This window comes from Lithobates pipiens, unplaced genomic scaffold (genome assembly GCF_037356315.1).
Source record: "Lithobates pipiens isolate NorthernLeopardFrog02 unplaced genomic scaffold, aLitPip1_a1.2 Scaffold_18, whole genome shotgun sequence".
NCBI lineage: Eukaryota > Metazoa > Chordata > Amphibia > Anura > Ranidae > Lithobates > Lithobates pipiens.
Genome location: NW_027507758.1, coordinates 291,599,476 through 291,617,792, shown reverse-complemented (window position 1 = coordinate 291,617,792; position 18,317 = coordinate 291,599,476). Strand labels below are relative to the sequence as shown.

At 43.1% G+C, this 18,317-nt stretch overlaps 1 protein-coding gene across 1 annotated transcript in view; it reads left to right on the top strand.

The window, feature by feature from the left end:
- AMD1 (adenosylmethionine decarboxylase 1) overlaps nt 1–17,516 on the top strand; it is a 52,768-nt gene extending 35,252 nt beyond the window's left edge. Inside the window, exons 4-9 of the mRNA XM_077487111.1 lie at nt 4,524–4,626; nt 5,161–5,203; nt 6,474–6,618; nt 12,112–12,204; nt 12,288–12,443; nt 13,861–17,516. Coding sequence (XP_077343237.1) covers nt 4,524–4,626; nt 5,161–5,203; nt 6,474–6,618; nt 12,112–12,204; nt 12,288–12,443; nt 13,861–13,998 — 678 coding nt within the window. The 3' untranslated portion in view covers nt 13,999–17,516. The remainder of the gene's footprint in view (nt 1–4,523; nt 4,627–5,160; nt 5,204–6,473; nt 6,619–12,111; nt 12,205–12,287; nt 12,444–13,860) is intronic.
- The last annotated feature ends 801 nt before the right edge of the window (nt 17,517–18,317 follow it).

The window sequence follows — 18,317 nt, the reverse complement described above, 5'->3', positions numbered from 1 at the left end:
TCCAGTTCGAAATATTGGTGTATCTGGATTCCACGTGGGCCAGAGTCTTCCTTCTGCAGGAGAAATGCCAGAAATCACAGGCAGCAGCCCGCTTGCTACTGTCCAGCATGTGGGTCTCCCTGCGGACTTGCATGCGGGTACTGGGCCTGATGGTGTCTATGTTCAAGGTGGTCCCGTTCGCTCAGTTCCATACGAGACCCCTGCAAGGGAAGATCTTGTTAAAATGGGACAAATGTTCCGAATCTCTAGACAGTCAGATTCGGCTGAGTCAAGGAACCAAAGGGTCCCTGATCTGGTGGCTTAGTTCCCCAGCTCTTCAGCAGGGAAAATCCTTTCTCCCACTGTACTGGGCGGTGGTCACCACCGATGCCAAGCTGTCCAGGTGGGGAGTCGTCCTGGGCCTGAGCTTGGCTTAGGGTCACTGGACGCTGGCGGAATCCAGGCTGCCTATCAACATCTTGGAACTCAGGGCGATCAGACTGTCTGGATCATTGACAGATCGACTTCAAGGGCTCCTGATACGGATCCAGTCAGACAATGCCACAGTGGTGGCCTATGTCAACCACCAGAGAGGAACAAGATGTGTGTTAGCTGGCCTGGAAGTAGCCGGCATCCTACGGTGGGCAGAGCGTTTCATCCTGGCTATCTCCGCTGTTCACATTCCAGGGGTGGACAACTGGCAGGCAGATTAGCTCAGTCGTTAAGTATTGGACCAAGGGGAGTGGTCATTCCATCAGGAGGTATTTCAACAGATCTGTCTACGCTGGGGATGTCCAGAGGTAGATCTGATGGCATCCCGAACCAATAGGAGGTTTGTGGCCAGGTCTCGGGACCCTCTGGTGGACTCCTCAGATGTTCTGGTCGCTCCGTGGGGCTAGTATCTGATCTACGCCTTTCCTCCTCTCAAGCTTCTGCCGCGGCAGTTGCACAGGGTTGAGGCCAAAGGAATTCCTTCAGCCTTCTAGTGGCCTCGGGCTGGCCTCGTTGGCCCTGGTACGCTGACCTGGTGCGCCTGGTTGCAGACACCCCCCCTGGCCACTGCCTCTCAGTGAGGATCTGCTATCCCAAGGACTGATCTTCCACCCTGCTTTACCTTCGCTGGCTTTAACGGCCTGGCTATTGAAAGCCATGTGTTGAAGGATAGGGGCTTATCTGCATCCCTGATTCCGACACCGCTCAAACCTAGAAAGTCTACTTCCAGTAAGGTATATTATTGGACATGTACATTTCATGGTGTGAGTGGGGTTTCACCCATGTTCCTTTTCGGTGGCTCAGATTTTGCGTTTTCTTCAGGGGGGTGTTTAAAGGAATTTGGCCTTGAGTACTGTCAAGGACCAGGTTTCGGCCTTGGCGGTTTTCTTTCAACACTTCTGGGAGTCGGTGCACACTTTCACAAAATTTTACAAGGTGGATCTACTGGCATCTCTGGGTGCTTCTTTTGGACGCAAGGTTCTGCAGACTGTGGTCTAGGGTTTGGTTTGTTTTTTGATGGTCAGGTAGGCTCCAGGTTGTTCTCGCTGAGCTCCAGGTTGTCTGGTTGGCCTGTTTGTGTTTTTTTTTTTCTTTCTGGCTGCCAGTTGATTTGCCGTTGTAATCAGCAAGGTACAAAGGAAGCACAGCTTGTATGTGTAGTTGGTAAACCTGGCTGTGCCATATACTGTATATACAGGTAAAATGAAAGCTATACACCGAAACATTGTAGTTGAAGACAAACGCAGTGACTTTTATATGTATAGCAAAAACATTAAGACTACAGTTCCCCCTTTAAGGATACTGATTAAAGTATTTAAATTTGTATTAAACCGAAAAGGAAATTGTATTTATTTTAGCCAGGTGATCCTGCCAGTAAGTCTGTTTTTCAATAGAACAATCTATCCTGCAGCTGTAAGCTGGAGGATTGAGAAACTCTTACTGACAGGTGTGCTTACAATGATCAGCTTTTATATATTTATGGAAAACCTTTTTTCCCAAAAGGAACAAAACTGTTGCTGTAACTGCTTAAAAATTGTTAGATGGAGCATTGCTTTTATCTGTTAGTGTATTTAAATATGCTAGTACATCTCACTCCTCTCCTCCCAGACTCACAATGCTGCTGTCCAAAGGTGTCGTTACTCCTTCATCCAGAGTGGGGGCTCTATAATACAGGAGGTGTTATTGGCCAGATCACCAGGTGAACATGAAAGTGGGGGGTGGGGGAGCCTAAAACGAATGCAGCCACCATGATCAAATGATTGGTAGGCTGCATTATGGTATTCTAGGCTTTGGGTTTAATATGACTTTAAAGATATTCTTGGTCAATTTTAGTACCAATTGAAAACCGTGACTGCTGCTCCTCTCTGCCAATCCCGTCATTGGCTTCCTCTACCCCACCGTATAAAATTCAAAATAATAACCACAACATACAAAGCCATCCACAATATCACCCCCAGCTACATAACCAACCTTATCTGCAGATATCGCCCATATTGTCCTCTCCGCTCCTCTTAAGACCTCCTGCTCATTAGCTCCCTTGTAACCTCCTCCCATGCTCGCCTCCAGGACGTCTCTAGAGCCTCTTCCTTCCCCCTGTATGTGCGGTCAGCCCCTACCCTGTCCACCTTTAGGAATTCCTTAAACTCATTTATTCAGGGAAGCCTATCCCACACCCACCTAGGAACTACCTGAGCCACCCCCCACAGCTATTACGTTTCGTACTGCCACCCCCTTCCTTTGGAATGTAAGCTGCATGAGCAGGGCCCTTCTGTCTCTTCTGTATTGTAATTGTGCTGCTCCCCCCCCCCCCCCCATTGTAAAGTGCTGTCCAAACTGTTGGCGCTATAGAAATCTTGTATAATATAATAAATACACATTTTATTGTTTAAGCTGTATCTTATCTTTTCATGTGACAACACAGAAGAAATTACACTTTGCTACAATGTAAAGTGGTGTGTGTACAGCTTGTATAACCTTGTAAATTTGCTGTCCCCTCAAAATAACACACATCCATTAATGTCTAAACCGCTGGCAACAAAAGTGAGTACACTCTAAGTGAATGTCCAAATTGGGGCCCAATTAGCCATTTTCCCTCGCTGGTGTCATGTGGCTCGTTAGTGTTACAAGGTCTCAGGTGTGAATGCAGAGCAGGTGTATTAAATGTGGTGTTATCACTTACTGGTCACTGGAGGTTCAACATGGCACCCCATGGCAAAACTCTGAGGATCTGAAAAAAAAGAATGGTTGCTCTACATAAAGATGGCCTAGGCTATAGGAAGATTGCCAAGACCCTGAAACTGAGCCGCAGCACAGTGGCCAAGACCATACAGCGGTTTAACAGGACAAGTTCCACTCGGAACAGGTATCACCATGGTCGACCAAAGAAGTTGAGTGCACATGCTCAGCATCATATCAAGTGGTTGTCTTTGGGAAATAGACGTATGATTGCTGCAGAGGTTGAAGGGCTGGAGGGGGGGGGGGGGGGTCAGCCTATCAGTGCTCAGACCATATGCCGCACACTGCATCACATTGGTCTGCCTGGCTTTCATCCCAGAATAAAGACTCTTCTAAAGATGCACAAGAAAGCCTGCAAACGGTTTGCTAAAGACAAGCAGACTAAGGACATGGATTACTGGAACCATGTCCTGTTGGGTCTGATGAGACCAAGATACTTATGTGGTTCAGATGGTGTCAAGCATGTGTGGCGGGAACCAGATGAGGAGTACAAAGACCAAGTGTGTCTTGCTTACAGTCAATCATGGTGGTGGGAGTGTGACGGTCTGGGGCTGCATAGGAACCTACAGTTCATTGAGGGAACCATGAATGCCAACATGTACTGTGACATACTGAAGCAGAGCATGATCCCCTCCCTACGGAGACTGTGCCGCAGGGCAGTATTCCAACATATCGACCCCAAACAAACCTCCAAGACTACCACTGCCTTGCTAAAGAAGGTGAGGGTAAAGGTCATGGACTGTCCAAGCATGTCTCCAGACCTAAACCCTATTGAGCATCTGTGGGGCATCCACAAAAGGACGGTGGAGGAATGCAAGATCTTAACATCCACCAGCTCCGTGATGTCATCACGGAGGAGTGGAAATGGACTCCAGTGGCAACCTGTGAAGCTCTGGTGAACTCCATGCCCAAGAGGGTTAAGGCAGTGCTTCAAAATGGCCACACAAAATGTTGACCCTTTGGGCCCAATTTGGAAATTTTCACTTAGGGGTGTACTCGCTTTTATTGCCAGCGGTTTAGACATTTAATGGCTGTGTCCTGAGTTATTTTGAGGGGACAGCAAATTTACACTTATACAACCTGTACACTCACTACTTTACATTGTAGCAAAGTGTCATTTCTTTGGTGTTGTCACATGAAAAAATATAATAAAATATTTACAAAAATGAGGGGTGTACTCACTTTTATGAGATACTGTAAGTATTGCTGGTTTCTACCATCGCTTTTCTGCTGTCTAGTCTGAATTTTTTTTTTTCATCTTTTTTAATCTTGTTTGGCCAAATCCTTTTTAAATGTTTCAATGTCTTATTTTGTAGAACTTTTTTTATTCACGGAAAAATTTTATGAAACCAGACCACCAGGAATACCCGCACAGAAATTTCCAGGAAGAAGTTGAATTCCTAAATGAAATCTTTCCAAGTAAGTTGTATGTCTGTCCATGAGGATGATTGTTGTATGACTAGTGGTGTTAAGCCAACCATAGACTGTTCGAATTTTGAAACCATATATGGGCAGGCTGAATGTACCAAGTTAAACAATCAACTTGGGTACAACTAGCCTGCAAGATTTTACATGCGATCGCTAGCAGTTATAGCCACTAGCAATATTACTGTCTTCTGGCAGGGATGGCTTCCCTGACCAGGAGAATACAATGGATCGGCAAGAGGGATTCCCCTCAGCACTGTCTGTGATGGGGGAATTGAGCCAATTTCTTTCCTGCAACCACAGGTTGCAGAAATTCGCTCAATGCATGACCTTGGAGCAGATGGCAACACTGAACTTCAGACTCATTCTCATTTGTTATTTTCTTTGTAAATGTTTTCGAACATGCTCAACGGTTTCTTTGATTTCTATGGAATAATCGTTATTGGCCAGTTCCTTGATTAAGAACTTTGATAATGCTTCTGAAGCAATGATTTTTTTTAAACCTTTTTTTTCTCCCTCTCGTTTTAGATGGAGCAGCTTATTGCATGGGACGTATGAATTCTGATTGCTGGTGAGTTTTTATGAAAAGACTAGAGGGTATTTGCTCTAGATCAGTGTGGAGAGCACACCTGGCTGTATATGCTTTAAACCACTTGTATTGGGATCTGTTTGTGTTTTTTTTTTGTTTTTGTTTTTACTAAAACTGAATAGTGCAAAATCTGTGCAGCTCTGCATAGAAACCAATTGGCTTCTAGGTTTTATTGCCAAAGCATAATTGAACAAGCTGAAGTTAGAAGCTGATTTGCTACCAGTTTCTGATTGCGCCAGTTTTAGTAAATCTCCCTGTGTCAGCAGTTTGTTTGCCACTAAATAGTTTTTCTCCCTATACAAGTTAATGTGATTACAAAATCTTTTTTATGGAGCTTGGGTCATTTTGCAGGTCAGAATGTCAAATGCACCTAATGGTTAAAAAAATCACCCCAACAGCTGAAATGAAGTTTAAGTTTGGCCCGAGTTGGGTATTCATTTTCTTTATAAAGAACTCTGTACATGCAAAATATACCTCAAATATGGCACCCTGTGTACGTGTTTCCCAGTTTGGGGATCCTGATGGATACTTTTCTAGATTTTATGCATAAACTTGATTCTTCAAAGCTATGCAAAGAATAGTAACCCGTAGTCATTTTAAATGACCTGACAAAACTAAAGTAAAATTTGGTTGCTGTAGCTTGTCGGACATTGTTTGCACTACTTTTGGGGAATGGTTAAAATCTGCCCTGTAGCAAAGGCATTATTCAGCCTAATGGTCTGCAGTATGAAATGTAGTGTAGTTGGAGCGTTTGCCACTATTACAGTTTAAAGGATTAGTTCACTTATGGAACATGTTACATGTTCCAGCAGATGCAGCCTCTCCTCTCAGTGACAGCAAACAGTCATCTTCAGGCACACTCTCACTAGTTGAAGACAACATGGCTGGGCATCATTCATTCAGAGTGCTGTGAATGGGAAACTAAATCCCAACAGCCTTTGCGCCTGTTGGCTTGTAGTTCTCAATTAACTACCATAGCGCCATTGTCTCTTGTTACTGTGTATCTGTATGAATAGACCAATACACTGACAAGTCTGCAGGAGTCCAGGAGCATGGAACTTGTGATCTGCTGATTGCTGGTGCAATGCTTTTCAGGCTCCAAGTAAACAAAAAAAAAAAAAACTACAAAAAGATGTGTGTGCATTTATTTTTTTAAAAAAGGTAAACTTATTCTTTAAGCACGGGCTGAGGTCAAACCTTAGAAATAGATGCAAAAGTAACAAACTACTGTTCTTTATTTTCTTTTTGATAGGTACTTGTATACTCTGGATGTCCCAGAGGGTTTTGTCATCAATCAGCCAGACCAAACACTGGAAATTTTGATGAGTGAGCTTGACCCAGAAATAATGGACCAGTTCTACATGAAAGATGGTGTTACTGCAAATGATGTCACTCGTGTAAGCTGAACTTGAAATGTAAAATCCTCTACTGCACTTCACCTTTTGTGAAATTAATGTGTGGGCTGACTTAAAGTAGAACTAAAGGTAACACTTTTTCATTTTGGATAGTGTAAGGGAGGGTTATAAACCCTGTCAGTGTTTTAGACATCTTTGTCCTATTATGGGGATTTCTCTTTACTTCCTATAGCCAAAACAGAAAGCGAGGAAATTTCTCCAGAGTGTGAGAATCCTAGTTGTCGACAGCACCAATGTCGCCATTGAAAGATTTCCTCTCTATTCCTGTTCTGGTGACAACAGTGAATTTGGGATTTTTCAATTCCACTGTTGGAGGTAATGGTAAATGGGGCACACAGTGTGAATATTCATAAGAGGCACACAGTGAAAGAAAAGCAAGTGTTCTAATCCATCTCCACACTCTAACTCTTTAGTTGTGCTTTAAATGCATTTACAGGTCAAAAAGCCAACTCTGGATAATTTTTTTAAATGCCCCCCCCCAACAAAGGTTTAAAATAAAAGCAGCTCTGGCTACCATACTCGTCATCTTCATCACTAATTGTGGTTCCTCAGAGCTGAAGCAGTTCTAAATGCAATATTGCATAGAGCGGCTCCAAACCTCCCCCCCACGCGAGTCGCAACACCTCTTCTGCATGTGCCACCATAGCAAGATGCATTCTATGGGAGCACTTGCCGACTGATTCCCAGTTCATGCTGTGTGCATACATAGACACGCTGTGACTCAGCCCTGCCCTTCTCATTTGATAACAACAGGAGCCTATCTGTTCTTTGAGGAAAGAGACCAGCATTGCTGCAGACAAGCACAGCACAGGATCGAGAAAGGACTCTGGTAAGTATAATGGGGGTGATGCAAAACACATTTTTTACTTTAATGCAGGGAATGCATTAAGATAAATGTCTTTCCTTTACAACTAGTAGGACGCACTGTGAGTACAGGGTGTCGTGGACTCCCCTTCTGAAGGATCATCTCTGCAATTCAGTTATGTTGCCACCATAATAGTGCTGCACTCTACATCGAGGACTGTCCATCACCAGAAGATACAGGGAAGGGGAAAGCTTTAAAGAGGACAATAAACCCTCTGAAAAAAAATCACACCCTGCAAGACAAAGGCATAATGAGTAGCATACTAGCTCATTGTGAATTACTTACCTGAGATCAAAGCCCACGCAGTGTTCCTCGTTCCCCTCCTCCGTCACCGCCATATCTCCTGGAGTGATTTCCATGTTCGCGGACTCGCTGTGTGACTGGCCGGAGCTGCGATGACGTCACTCCCGCACGGGAGCCGCCCTCGGAAACGGCACGCTCAGTGCGCCTGTGCCATGGTCTATGGCGTGCATACGCCGTAGACATCGGTACAGGTTTTTTTGCAAATATCTCCTAAACCGTGTAGGTTAAGGAGATATTGCAAGCACCTACAGGTAAGCCTTAATCTAGGCTTACCTGTAGGTGAAAGTTGTCCCTGAGGGTTTACAACCATTTTCAGTGCCTTTGCATTGCACCTAGGTTGCACTGATTGTGGTTGCAACACTCTACAGACCTAATACAAAAATAGACATTTTATTTCATTGGTATATTCACTTTTTCCCAAGGAATCTTTCAGGACAGCAGAGAGTTGGTGACTCCTCCCACCGAACCACAGGAAACACCGCCTTCCGCCAGATCTTTAAAGTGAGGCAACTCCCTACCACACTTTAGTTTGTTTCCTGCAGCCCAGAGGGAACATCCACGGGGGAGGAGCCATGGTATATCAGGTGTGCCTGTTGGACAGGGTTTCCTCACCTGTTACTTTTTTTTTTTTTTTTTTTTTTTTTTTTTAGGACCTCAGCCCTCCCGACTTACCCAGGCTTTGCAGCAGTATGTACGGGCTCCTCTTCCCCCTTTGTGCCACAGTGGATCCGGCCCGCTCTGCTCCGGCCAAACAGTGGCTATGCGTGCAGTGCCACCATTTTTCTGTGGCCGATGTCTTGGCCGCACCAGAAGTGACCTCACTTAAGGGCGGGTCGGTGTCATTTCCGGCACAGGGGTAAGAGGCAGAGTTGGTGCTTGCATCTATTTCCAGTCAGGTGCCGTGGCACTATGGGAGTCCGGAAGTGGAGAGTAAAGCCACAAATGAGGTGCTGCACACCCACAATGGAGGACTCTCTGGGCTCTACAGAGGTGGGGACAGGTGCCAACAAGGCTCAGGTAGGGGGCAGCTTAAAATCTGCCCATTCCTTTACTTGGGATTCCGGGCCTCATTTTTTTTGTTTGTTTTTTTAACCCCTTTTGTTTCCTCTTGGGCCAAAAGATCTGATTCGGGCAAAAGGAAATGCCCCTCATGCAAGGCTAAAATGGGAGAGAATTGGAAGAAAGCCTTATGCAGTACCTGCATTGCCTCCTTAGTTTAAGAGGAATCGGCTTCCGTTTGTGATGACTTTGTGGCCTCAGTCAAAAAGGAGCTGTATGCCATGATTCAATCATTCTTTGACTCTTTGGCTAATCCAAGGGCTAGTCAGCTCTCTGCATCCGAGTCTTCCTAGGTGTCGCTCTCTGCACCAGAGAACCTTTTGGAAGGCCCTTCTACCAAACAATCTCCCGCTCCTTCCAGTGAAGGTTCAGAAGAGGAGGAGGAGGGTGAGGGGGCAGTAACCCTGTCTAAATTTAAATTGACCTTGGAAGAATTTGACAGGCTTCTTAGAGCCCACTGGTATTAAAGAAAATTCAACTGGAGAAGGTACCAGTCATCCTAATCACTCCATTTTGGCCGAAAAGGGCCCGGTTCTCAGCTTGGGAATGGCGACCAAGCCTTGCTGGTATCTACCTCTCAGACAGGATCTGCTAATCCAAGGTCCAGTAAATCATCCAGAAGTGGCCAGCCTGTCTCTCACAGCCTGATATCTGAAGAGCAGCTCCTAAAAAGCAAAGGGTTTTCAGACCGTTTAGTGATAACATTACTATCAAGCAGGAAAAGGGTAACAAGAGCCATCTATACTAAGGTCTGGAAGGCCTATAATTCAAATGACCAAGACCCAGGGAGCCTTGTTTCCATCTTGGAGTTCTTGCAAGATGGAGCGGATAAGGGAATAGCAGTCAGTACCTTTTTGAAAGTGCAGGTTGCTGCACTTGCAGTATTGGAAAAATCAGTGGCCTCGGAACCACTGGTAGTCAGATAATATATTTTTTTAGAGCTTTTACAAAATCCAAACTAGTACCGCTTAGTTTCCCCAAATGGGATCAGTCAGTAGTCCTGCAAGGCCTAGCAAAGAGCCCATTTGAGCCTCTGGAAGAAGCATCTCTCAGATGTCTTACTCTAAAAGCTCTTTCTGATCGCCATTACTTCAGCACTTAGGATCAGTGAGCTACACGCTGCTTCAATACATAATCATTCACAAGACATTGTGCTTCCAACCTTCTGTGCTAACCCATCGGAGAAGGACTTTTTTTTCATATGTTGGACGTCAAAAGGATTTTATGTTGCCTAGAAAAACAAGACTTTAGGCGAACAGACTCATTTTGTTTTTTCCAGGCAACAGGAAAGGTTGCCAGGCTTCTAAAGATTTTTTAGCCAGATGGCTGAAATTATCTATTCTGAAGGCATATGCAGGAATTTGTGCACACTTAACCAGAGCGCTTGCGGACACTTGGTGTGAGAGAGCTGGTGCCACCCCTGTCATGTTTCCGCACCTTTGTGCAACATTATAGGCTGGACCTCACATCTGCCAGCGACCAGGCATTTGGTAGGAAGGTCCTGCAGGCTGTTGTCCCGCCCTAAGGGGGTAAGTCTCTGTTATCCTTTCAAGTGCTGTCCTGAAAGATGCCTTGGGAAAATTCAAGTTACTTGTTTTCCAGAAGTTTTTCAGGACGGCAATGACCCGCCGTATTGGTTTAATATGCTATGATGTGACTAACGTACATGCTTGTGTTCCAGCCAAGACCGGAGGTTCTCTTCTACAACTGAGGTGTGGTAGGGAGTTGCCTCCCTTTTTAAAGATCTGGAGGAAGGTGTTTCCTGTGGTCCAATGGTCACTCTCTCGGGAGCTGTCCTAAAAAATACTTCTGGAAAACAAGTTGCCGGGAAGTCTAACTTAACTTTTAAAGTGCACCTTTTTAAAAATTCATCAGCAGGTACCGTCCCTTTTAGTCACCATCTCCTCTGCAATGCAATTGGCTACATTCTGCAAAGTATCTTCACAATCGGCTTACACACTCATACTGCCTAGGCTTGCCAATAAGTTGCTCAGATACCGTTTATTTTAGTTTTGAGTGTGGAATGTAGCTAATCCAAAGCAGAGGCAGTAAAAAGAATTCAGTACTTGGGGATACAGGTTAGTAAAAATACCCGCTTATATATCTAATACTTCTAAGAAAAATACTACAGCTATACTTCTAGGCCTCACATAAGTACTCGGAGTATTGCATCAACTGCTGACAGCAGCAAGAGTAAACAATACAGTCTAGACATATGGGGGAAACTGGGAGCCGCTTTAGGTGATCTGGAGGATGATGGCATCCTTTTTCTACCAATAACTGTTAGAAGTGGTAGTACGGAATTTACTACCACTACCTACAGGTAAGCCTATAAGGCCCCTTTCACGCGTGTCCTGTGACTTGGGACTGAAAAGTCGCATGACAAGTCGTACCCCTAGATTTCCATTGAGTACCATTCATATCTGTGTGACTTCAAGTCAGTCCCTGCACTACTTTGGTCTGACTTTGATGCAGCTTGAGGTCCATAGACCTCAAGATTACACAGGCATTGCTTCAAGTTGCATCAAAATCATGGCAAAAAAATTGGGGTAAAATCATGTGACTTTCAGGTCGAACAAGTGTGAAAAGGGCCTAAGGAGGCTTACCTGTAGGTACTGTGAATCTCCTAAACTTGAGCTCATTGGAACATGTGCTCTAGCTTATGGTCTGGCTTACAATGGCGGACTGTCAGAGCCAGTGCCAGAAACAGCGGCTCATGAGCAGTAGTGACATCATGGTTCTGGCCAAACATATAGCCGGAGCTTGCACAGACGGCAACATGTTGGCCCTCTCAGCGGTGAATTTACAGAGCTGGAGGGCTCCGTTCCAAAGGAAGTATTTCATAATGTGCTAGTATATGATGCATACTAGCACATTATGCCATTGCCTTGCACTTTTTTTTGAATATCACAGATTTACAGATGGTAGCAGGATATGCAATACCAGTGATAGGTGGGCTCAGTGGCCAGTAGGATAGTTGTAGTAGAAGGTAGGAAAGAACAAAGTGATAGAAGATGTGATCAATATACAGTATGCAAAATGGCATCACAGGTTTTGGGGATCCTTGGTCACTGAAAACAATCCAAGGATGTTACCAGGCAATCTGGAAGTGCCAGTTTTTGTTGTAACAGGGCAGAGAATGAAAGGTAGAGTGAGCCCACATATTTCACTTTATCCGATAATGCCTTCAAATTAGAGCAGTTTTTACAGCATTTTTATAAAAAAAAAAAAAACTTCTTTGTTTTCAGATGAGTGGAATTCGTGACCTGATACCAGGTTCTGTCATTGATGCTACAATGTTTAGTCCTTGTGGTTACTCAATGAATGGGATGAAATCAGATGTAAGTATTTTCAGAACAGATTGGATTACCACTTTATTTGATGTGTGTTCATGCTTGCTAATATATACATTTTATTTATTTAGGGAACTTACTGGACTATTCACATCACTCCAGAGCCAGAATTTTCCTATGTTAGCTTTGAAACTAATGTGTCGCGGACAAGCTATGATGATTTGATTAGTAAAGTTGTGGATGTGTTCAAGCCAAGGAAATTTGTGACCACCCTCTTTGTTAATCAGGTAAGGCTTTGTTTAACTGATGAAACTGAAAAGAGCATCAGAACAGGCTTTTATTTGATAACTACTTTTAAATGCTTAGTTTGAGAGGCATTAGTTTACTGTTCATAAATATGAGCACATGGCTTGATTGTGACCTTGAACACGCAAATAAACTATTCAAATATTCTAAACAAGACTTTTCAGAACCGTTCTTGTTCACCCTTTTGTACATTGACACATGTTAAGGAGGACCATTTAATGGACCCACAACACATGAAATTGAGCACCTGCGCTGTGGCAAAGCATTAACATCATTATTACTGTGTGCTGTAATATAGATGGTTTCTCTTACCATATACTGTGTGCGCATTGGGATGCCATTCCAAATGGTAATGCAAATATACAGCGAGATACTATAGCAGCTTTTACCAGAACTTCGCTTTAGGACTTGTTGCAATGCATACATATAAATTCAACCTAAATTGCTCATTTAACTACTAGCCAACGTCGTTATATGGCGGCAGGTTGGCTCTCCTGCGCAAATTGCTGTAGCTGTACATCTGCTCGCGCAGGCACGATAGCGTGGCGATGCACACTTGTGCACCCTGCTCTTTGTGGGGAAAAAAGGGCGTCCATTTTGTTTGGGTACAGTGTCGTACGACCTTGCAATTGTCAGTGGCATATCTCAAAAAATTGCCTGGTCATTGAGGCAAATCCTTCCAGGGCTGAAGTGGTAAGATTAATATACGAGACCTAAAACTGGGACATTTGTGTACCAATCTTGTAGCTGAGGCCTTCTAGCTTTAATATAAGCTTAGGAGCTCCATGGCACATTAGGATTGGGCAGCAAATGCATTTTTTTAAAACCTAAGGCTGGCCATACAAGATTCATTTTTTGTTCAAGCAGCAATTTGAATGCAAAAAAACAATTTCCCCCATCCACATCGATTGTGTGGGTGGGGGAAAGCAGTTTTTTTTTTTTTTTTTTCCTGCTGATTGAATAAAAAAATGAATCCTTGATTGGCCATATAGAATTCAGCCTTAGTTTTAAAGAAGAGAAAAAAGGGTATGCTACCCAATTTCAGTGTCACAGGAAGTTCTCAAAGTGCGCTTTTGTATTCTGCTGGCAGGGAAGGCTACAATACAATTACTATAGCTGGCAACACTCATCCTTTGGGAAAAAACTGACAGGCTGGTTGTACACAGGTCAGTCGATCGACTTGTGTACAACCACCTAGCCCATACATTCATATAAATTTGGCTGGACCCTACTGAACGGCTGAATTTTGATCCATGTCGCCCGGCTTAAAGCAATTTGGTCTCTTGTATTTTAATTCCATGTGGTAGTTCCATCTGACAAGTCATATAAACTGCTCTTCTAATGTTCAGTATAAGGAAGGATATGATCTTTGACTGTATTTTTCTCTCTCCCCCACAGAGCTCCAAATGTCGTACTTCATTCACTTGTGCTCAGAAGATTGATGGCTTCAAGAAGCTTGATCGCCAGTTTGCTCAGTTTAATGATTACAATTTTGTGTTTACCAGTTTTGCTAAGTGCCAGCCACAGCAGAGTTGATTAGAGAATATGAGAAAGCGTAAAAAGAAAACCAATAAAGCAGGTGGTGGGTGCTTGCTAGCTAATGTTGCCAGGATCCATCTTTTCCACAACCATCACCTAGTAGCTGGAAGCCTTGACTATTATCCTACTAGAAGTTTGAATTGTAACCATTATTATATTAAGGAGTTAGGTAATTTGCATGAATGCTCTCTCCTGTGTGTAGGTATTCTATGCCACTCTTGCTGTGAAATTGAAGTGCATGTAGAGAAGTTAAATGCATACTGTACTAGACTGTATCATAATTGTAAAAATGCACATAGTTCAACGGGCAGCATAGGTTTTCTACAGGTGTCGCCAAAAATTCCCCACAGACAAGGCTTTCGTCCCCATTAGTCTGTCCTGTGTCCACATAACTTGTTTGACTTGTGCTTTAACTGTAGAGTTACATGTGTGCCGTATTTTCACTGGGAACATTTTCTGGCTATATGTAATTCCTTTTTTTTTTCACAAATTACATTTCTGTTTTTTAATACGGATAGAACCTAGATGAAACTGTAGAGGACATCACCTTATTTTTGTATTTATCATGAAAATACAAATGCACCTCCCTGAGCACTCTACTAGTGGTTTAGGTGCAGCCTACATCTATATTTTGCATTACTTGGGCAGCTGACCATAGGGAAACATTGATCAAAATAAGGCCCCTTCCACACAGAGGGGCTCCATTGGAGTCCACCTGCTCAGTGGGAAAGCTTTTCTCTGATCCCCGCTTGGTAGGCATATGGCTGGTCTGCTCTCCTCTATGGTTGGTCGAATGTAAACATCAACATAAACATGCCATCTGGATAAGGAACAGATCCCCATCCTTCTGGGTCTTTTTTTCAGATTGGATGTCAACTGGTGTAGACACATGTTCGTTTACACTCGCTGGTCTATAGAGGAGACCGGAAGGTCCTATCAGTCCGCTAGTGTGAAAGGGGCTTAAATGTTAAAAAATAAACAGGAAGATGAAGTATTGTAATACAAGTGAATTTTTGCACAATATGTATGAAAGCTTTTTTGGTGGCAGTCATTTCCAGTCTGTGTCGCACAGTGTTAAAGTGGACTTGAACTCTTAAGTTATGACTTTTTATAAAGTTGGGTAGTGTTGGGGTGGGAATGGGGATAAAACGTGCCCATGTGTGTGTTGGTTGCAATTGGCAGTTTCCACAGCAATCTAGATCACGTAATCCAAACCCAACATGTTGGGTTGCGTGATCTGCATCAGCTCTACATTAGGGTACCAACGTCGGCGTCTTTTATTTCTAAGACTCAGCTGAGGTTGGTGCACTGCTGCTACAGCTCCAGATTATGTGAACTGGAATGCAATGAGTTCTGCTTTTCTGCATCCAAGGAAACTTCTTAGAGATCGCTATCCTTCCTCTCAATGCCTGCCTAATTAAATAAAATACTTAACTTCAGAGAATAGGTATGCTTTTAAGATGACTGTTCATTTATTTCAGCTTCCATTGGAGGGTTTCGATACAGGTGTTATTGCTTTGTGTCATACACCCTTTTAGGTCAAGTAATGTGCAAGCATTTAGGAGTACACAACTAGTTTTACAAGTGCCCAACTACAATTCATTTGCCAGCTAAAAGGATGGAATTCTCTGCAATTATGTATACATCAGTTTGCACAAACTAAATTTAAGCTACTTGTACTATGCTAATGTAGATGCTTTTACTGGCGTCATTCACCCTAGACAAATGCATGGGTAAAAGGAAAGTCTCTTTTCTGCCGTTTATTGACAAATACCTTGTGAAGGATCAAGCAGATCATGGTAGGCTGTGAGAGAAGTAGAGAGAATCATGGTAGGCTTGAGAGAAATGGGCAGAAGCTTGGTAGGGTAGACCTACATTCTGGAGTGCTAAATCTGCTGACAAGGTAGTGGATGATTGCTGTAAGTGCAAAATTTAAACTGTAGGCAGGTGCTTTTGGTCAAAGTAGTGGTGGGGTCTGCCACTTAATCACTATTACTTTGTTGTTTTTTGGTCATAAAGGCTTAATGCTCTGTGCTGTCAGACCAGTTTGCTTGAACTGCATCTTGTAAGAGGGTAACCACCTTGAAGGGGAGTGTCCTTGAAATTCCCCATATTACATTCCTTGTAGAACTCTGCATGTTTTGGGTGGTTTCATTTGTAACTTAGCGTGTTCCTCATATCCAACTTGGTTATGGTCATCTCTTCTCCACCTCCTGTAGGGTTTCTTTCACTGGATTGTAAAAGGAGCTTTATTTGTTAATAGATATGCACTTGTAAGTCTACACAGGCTGTCTGCCCAGAATTGATAGCAATAGCACATGCCCTGTTGCTTCTTGTATAACACTAATCACCTGTATACTGAAATACATGCACCACATGTATGACATGTAAGCAGCAGGTTTCGTTCAGAATGCAGAAAATTGAGAAATGGTGCACAGAGGTTCCCCTGTAGGCAAACTTCTACCTAAGAAAATGACACACAAAGTTCTGCAGTAGCATAGCATCTAGTGACAGGTCTTGAATAAAGGCGAAGGCTATTAACTAGCCTACTGGTGATACAGCTTTGGGACTTGGCTCTTCTGGTGCTTCTAAAATGTGTTACACAAATATCTGGTTCATGCAATAAAGGCATTAGTTACAGGTGACTTGGGAGTTGCAGTCTCAATGCTCTGACAGCGTTGGCCTGGATTGTTCTCTACAAAACTCAGTAACTATTTCTGATTGTGCAGGTACAATATGTTGTAAACCAGTCCAGATATTGCCTTTTCTTTTGTCACTCAAAAAGGAAACCATGTGACATTGTGCATGTGACTACTCTTCTGTATTTGACAGTGCTGTGACCTAATCAGCTCTCCTTTGTGAAATGGTGTAGTGATTACTTTTTTTTTTTTATACATCATTACCATCATGTAATTTGAGAAGTAACTGGGAAATCTGGACTGGTAATATTTAAATGAAGAATTTAAAGCATAATGGAAATTGTATAAGGATCAACTTAAGCTTTTCAGAAAGTGGCTGCATTTTTTTGAAACAAGTGTATTGCAGGAGTGACATTTGTTGCTTTTGAGCCTACATCCTAATATTTATATATCCATTCTGGATATGATATAGCACTAGCTTTGGTGGTGTTAGACACTGTTAAATGTCTGTGCATTTGGATGTTTCATTCCAGATGTTTCCAAGCAGTTTATTGCTTGAATAGGGTATTTGAACATGTGTTCATTTTGAGGACCAATATTTGAAATGCCTTATGTCTAAATTATTGCAACCCCCCCCCCCCCCCCCGTTACTACTTTACATTAGGCACAAGTAAAGTACCTAAGCATATACCACATCAAATGATATTGCTGACCTATTTGGGGGTGGAATAAGATCAATCACTGTGTTTAGGTTCTCTAACTCAGTAGGATGAGGGGAAATGTTAGTGTCTTTATTTCCTCTACATTGTTTAATCATTGGACCTGTATTGAAATTCTGTACCACAATAAAGCTTCAATAAAGTGCTTAATTCATGAGTCATTGATTGGGTTTTTCCTTTTAATTTTAGCTTTTTTTTTACACCATCAGGACAATAAAGACAAATGCCAGTGGATTATTTTTTTTAAATCATTCAGGGACACAGGAATTCTGAAACTATCCGGTTATATACTTCTGCCTACAGGATGTTTGTACACTGGCAAACAGAAAAAAAATGAGCTCTAAAGAAACGGGAATCTTTTAAAAATTGATGGCAAGAAGAATGCATTCTTCTGCACAAAAGCTGAGGCTCTTGCACTTTCCAGCACAACAGTGACCCTAAGCACAAGGCCAAGCTGACACTCCAGTGGTTACAACAGAAAAAAAGTGAGGTTCATGCAAGACAAATAATGGGCAGCTATACCATCTGAAAGAATTTGGGGCCTCATGGACAACTATGACATAGAACTGCATGCTGTCATTGACGCTAAAGGGTAAAATGCACATTATTAAGAACTAAGGACATGCAGACTTTTGAACAGGGGTCATTTAACCACATACTGACCACCCGCCGCAGTTTTACGTTGGCTGTTTGAAGGATCTCATTGTTGTGGCAGCAGCTAGTTCCATAACCCTGGTATCCCCTTCAGCGGGTGGTGGTCTGCTACATGATAAAAGTGGTCTCTGTGTCGGATTTGACGTGAGATCACTTTTATCGGCAGGAGAGGGCTTACCGGAGGTGTTGGTGGAGGCGATCACGTTCTGTCACTAGCTGGGTATGGAGATGAGTGAGTGGAAGATGGCTCCCACCCGTCACCATACAATTGCTGGATGGAAGCGACAACAAAATGTCACTTCTG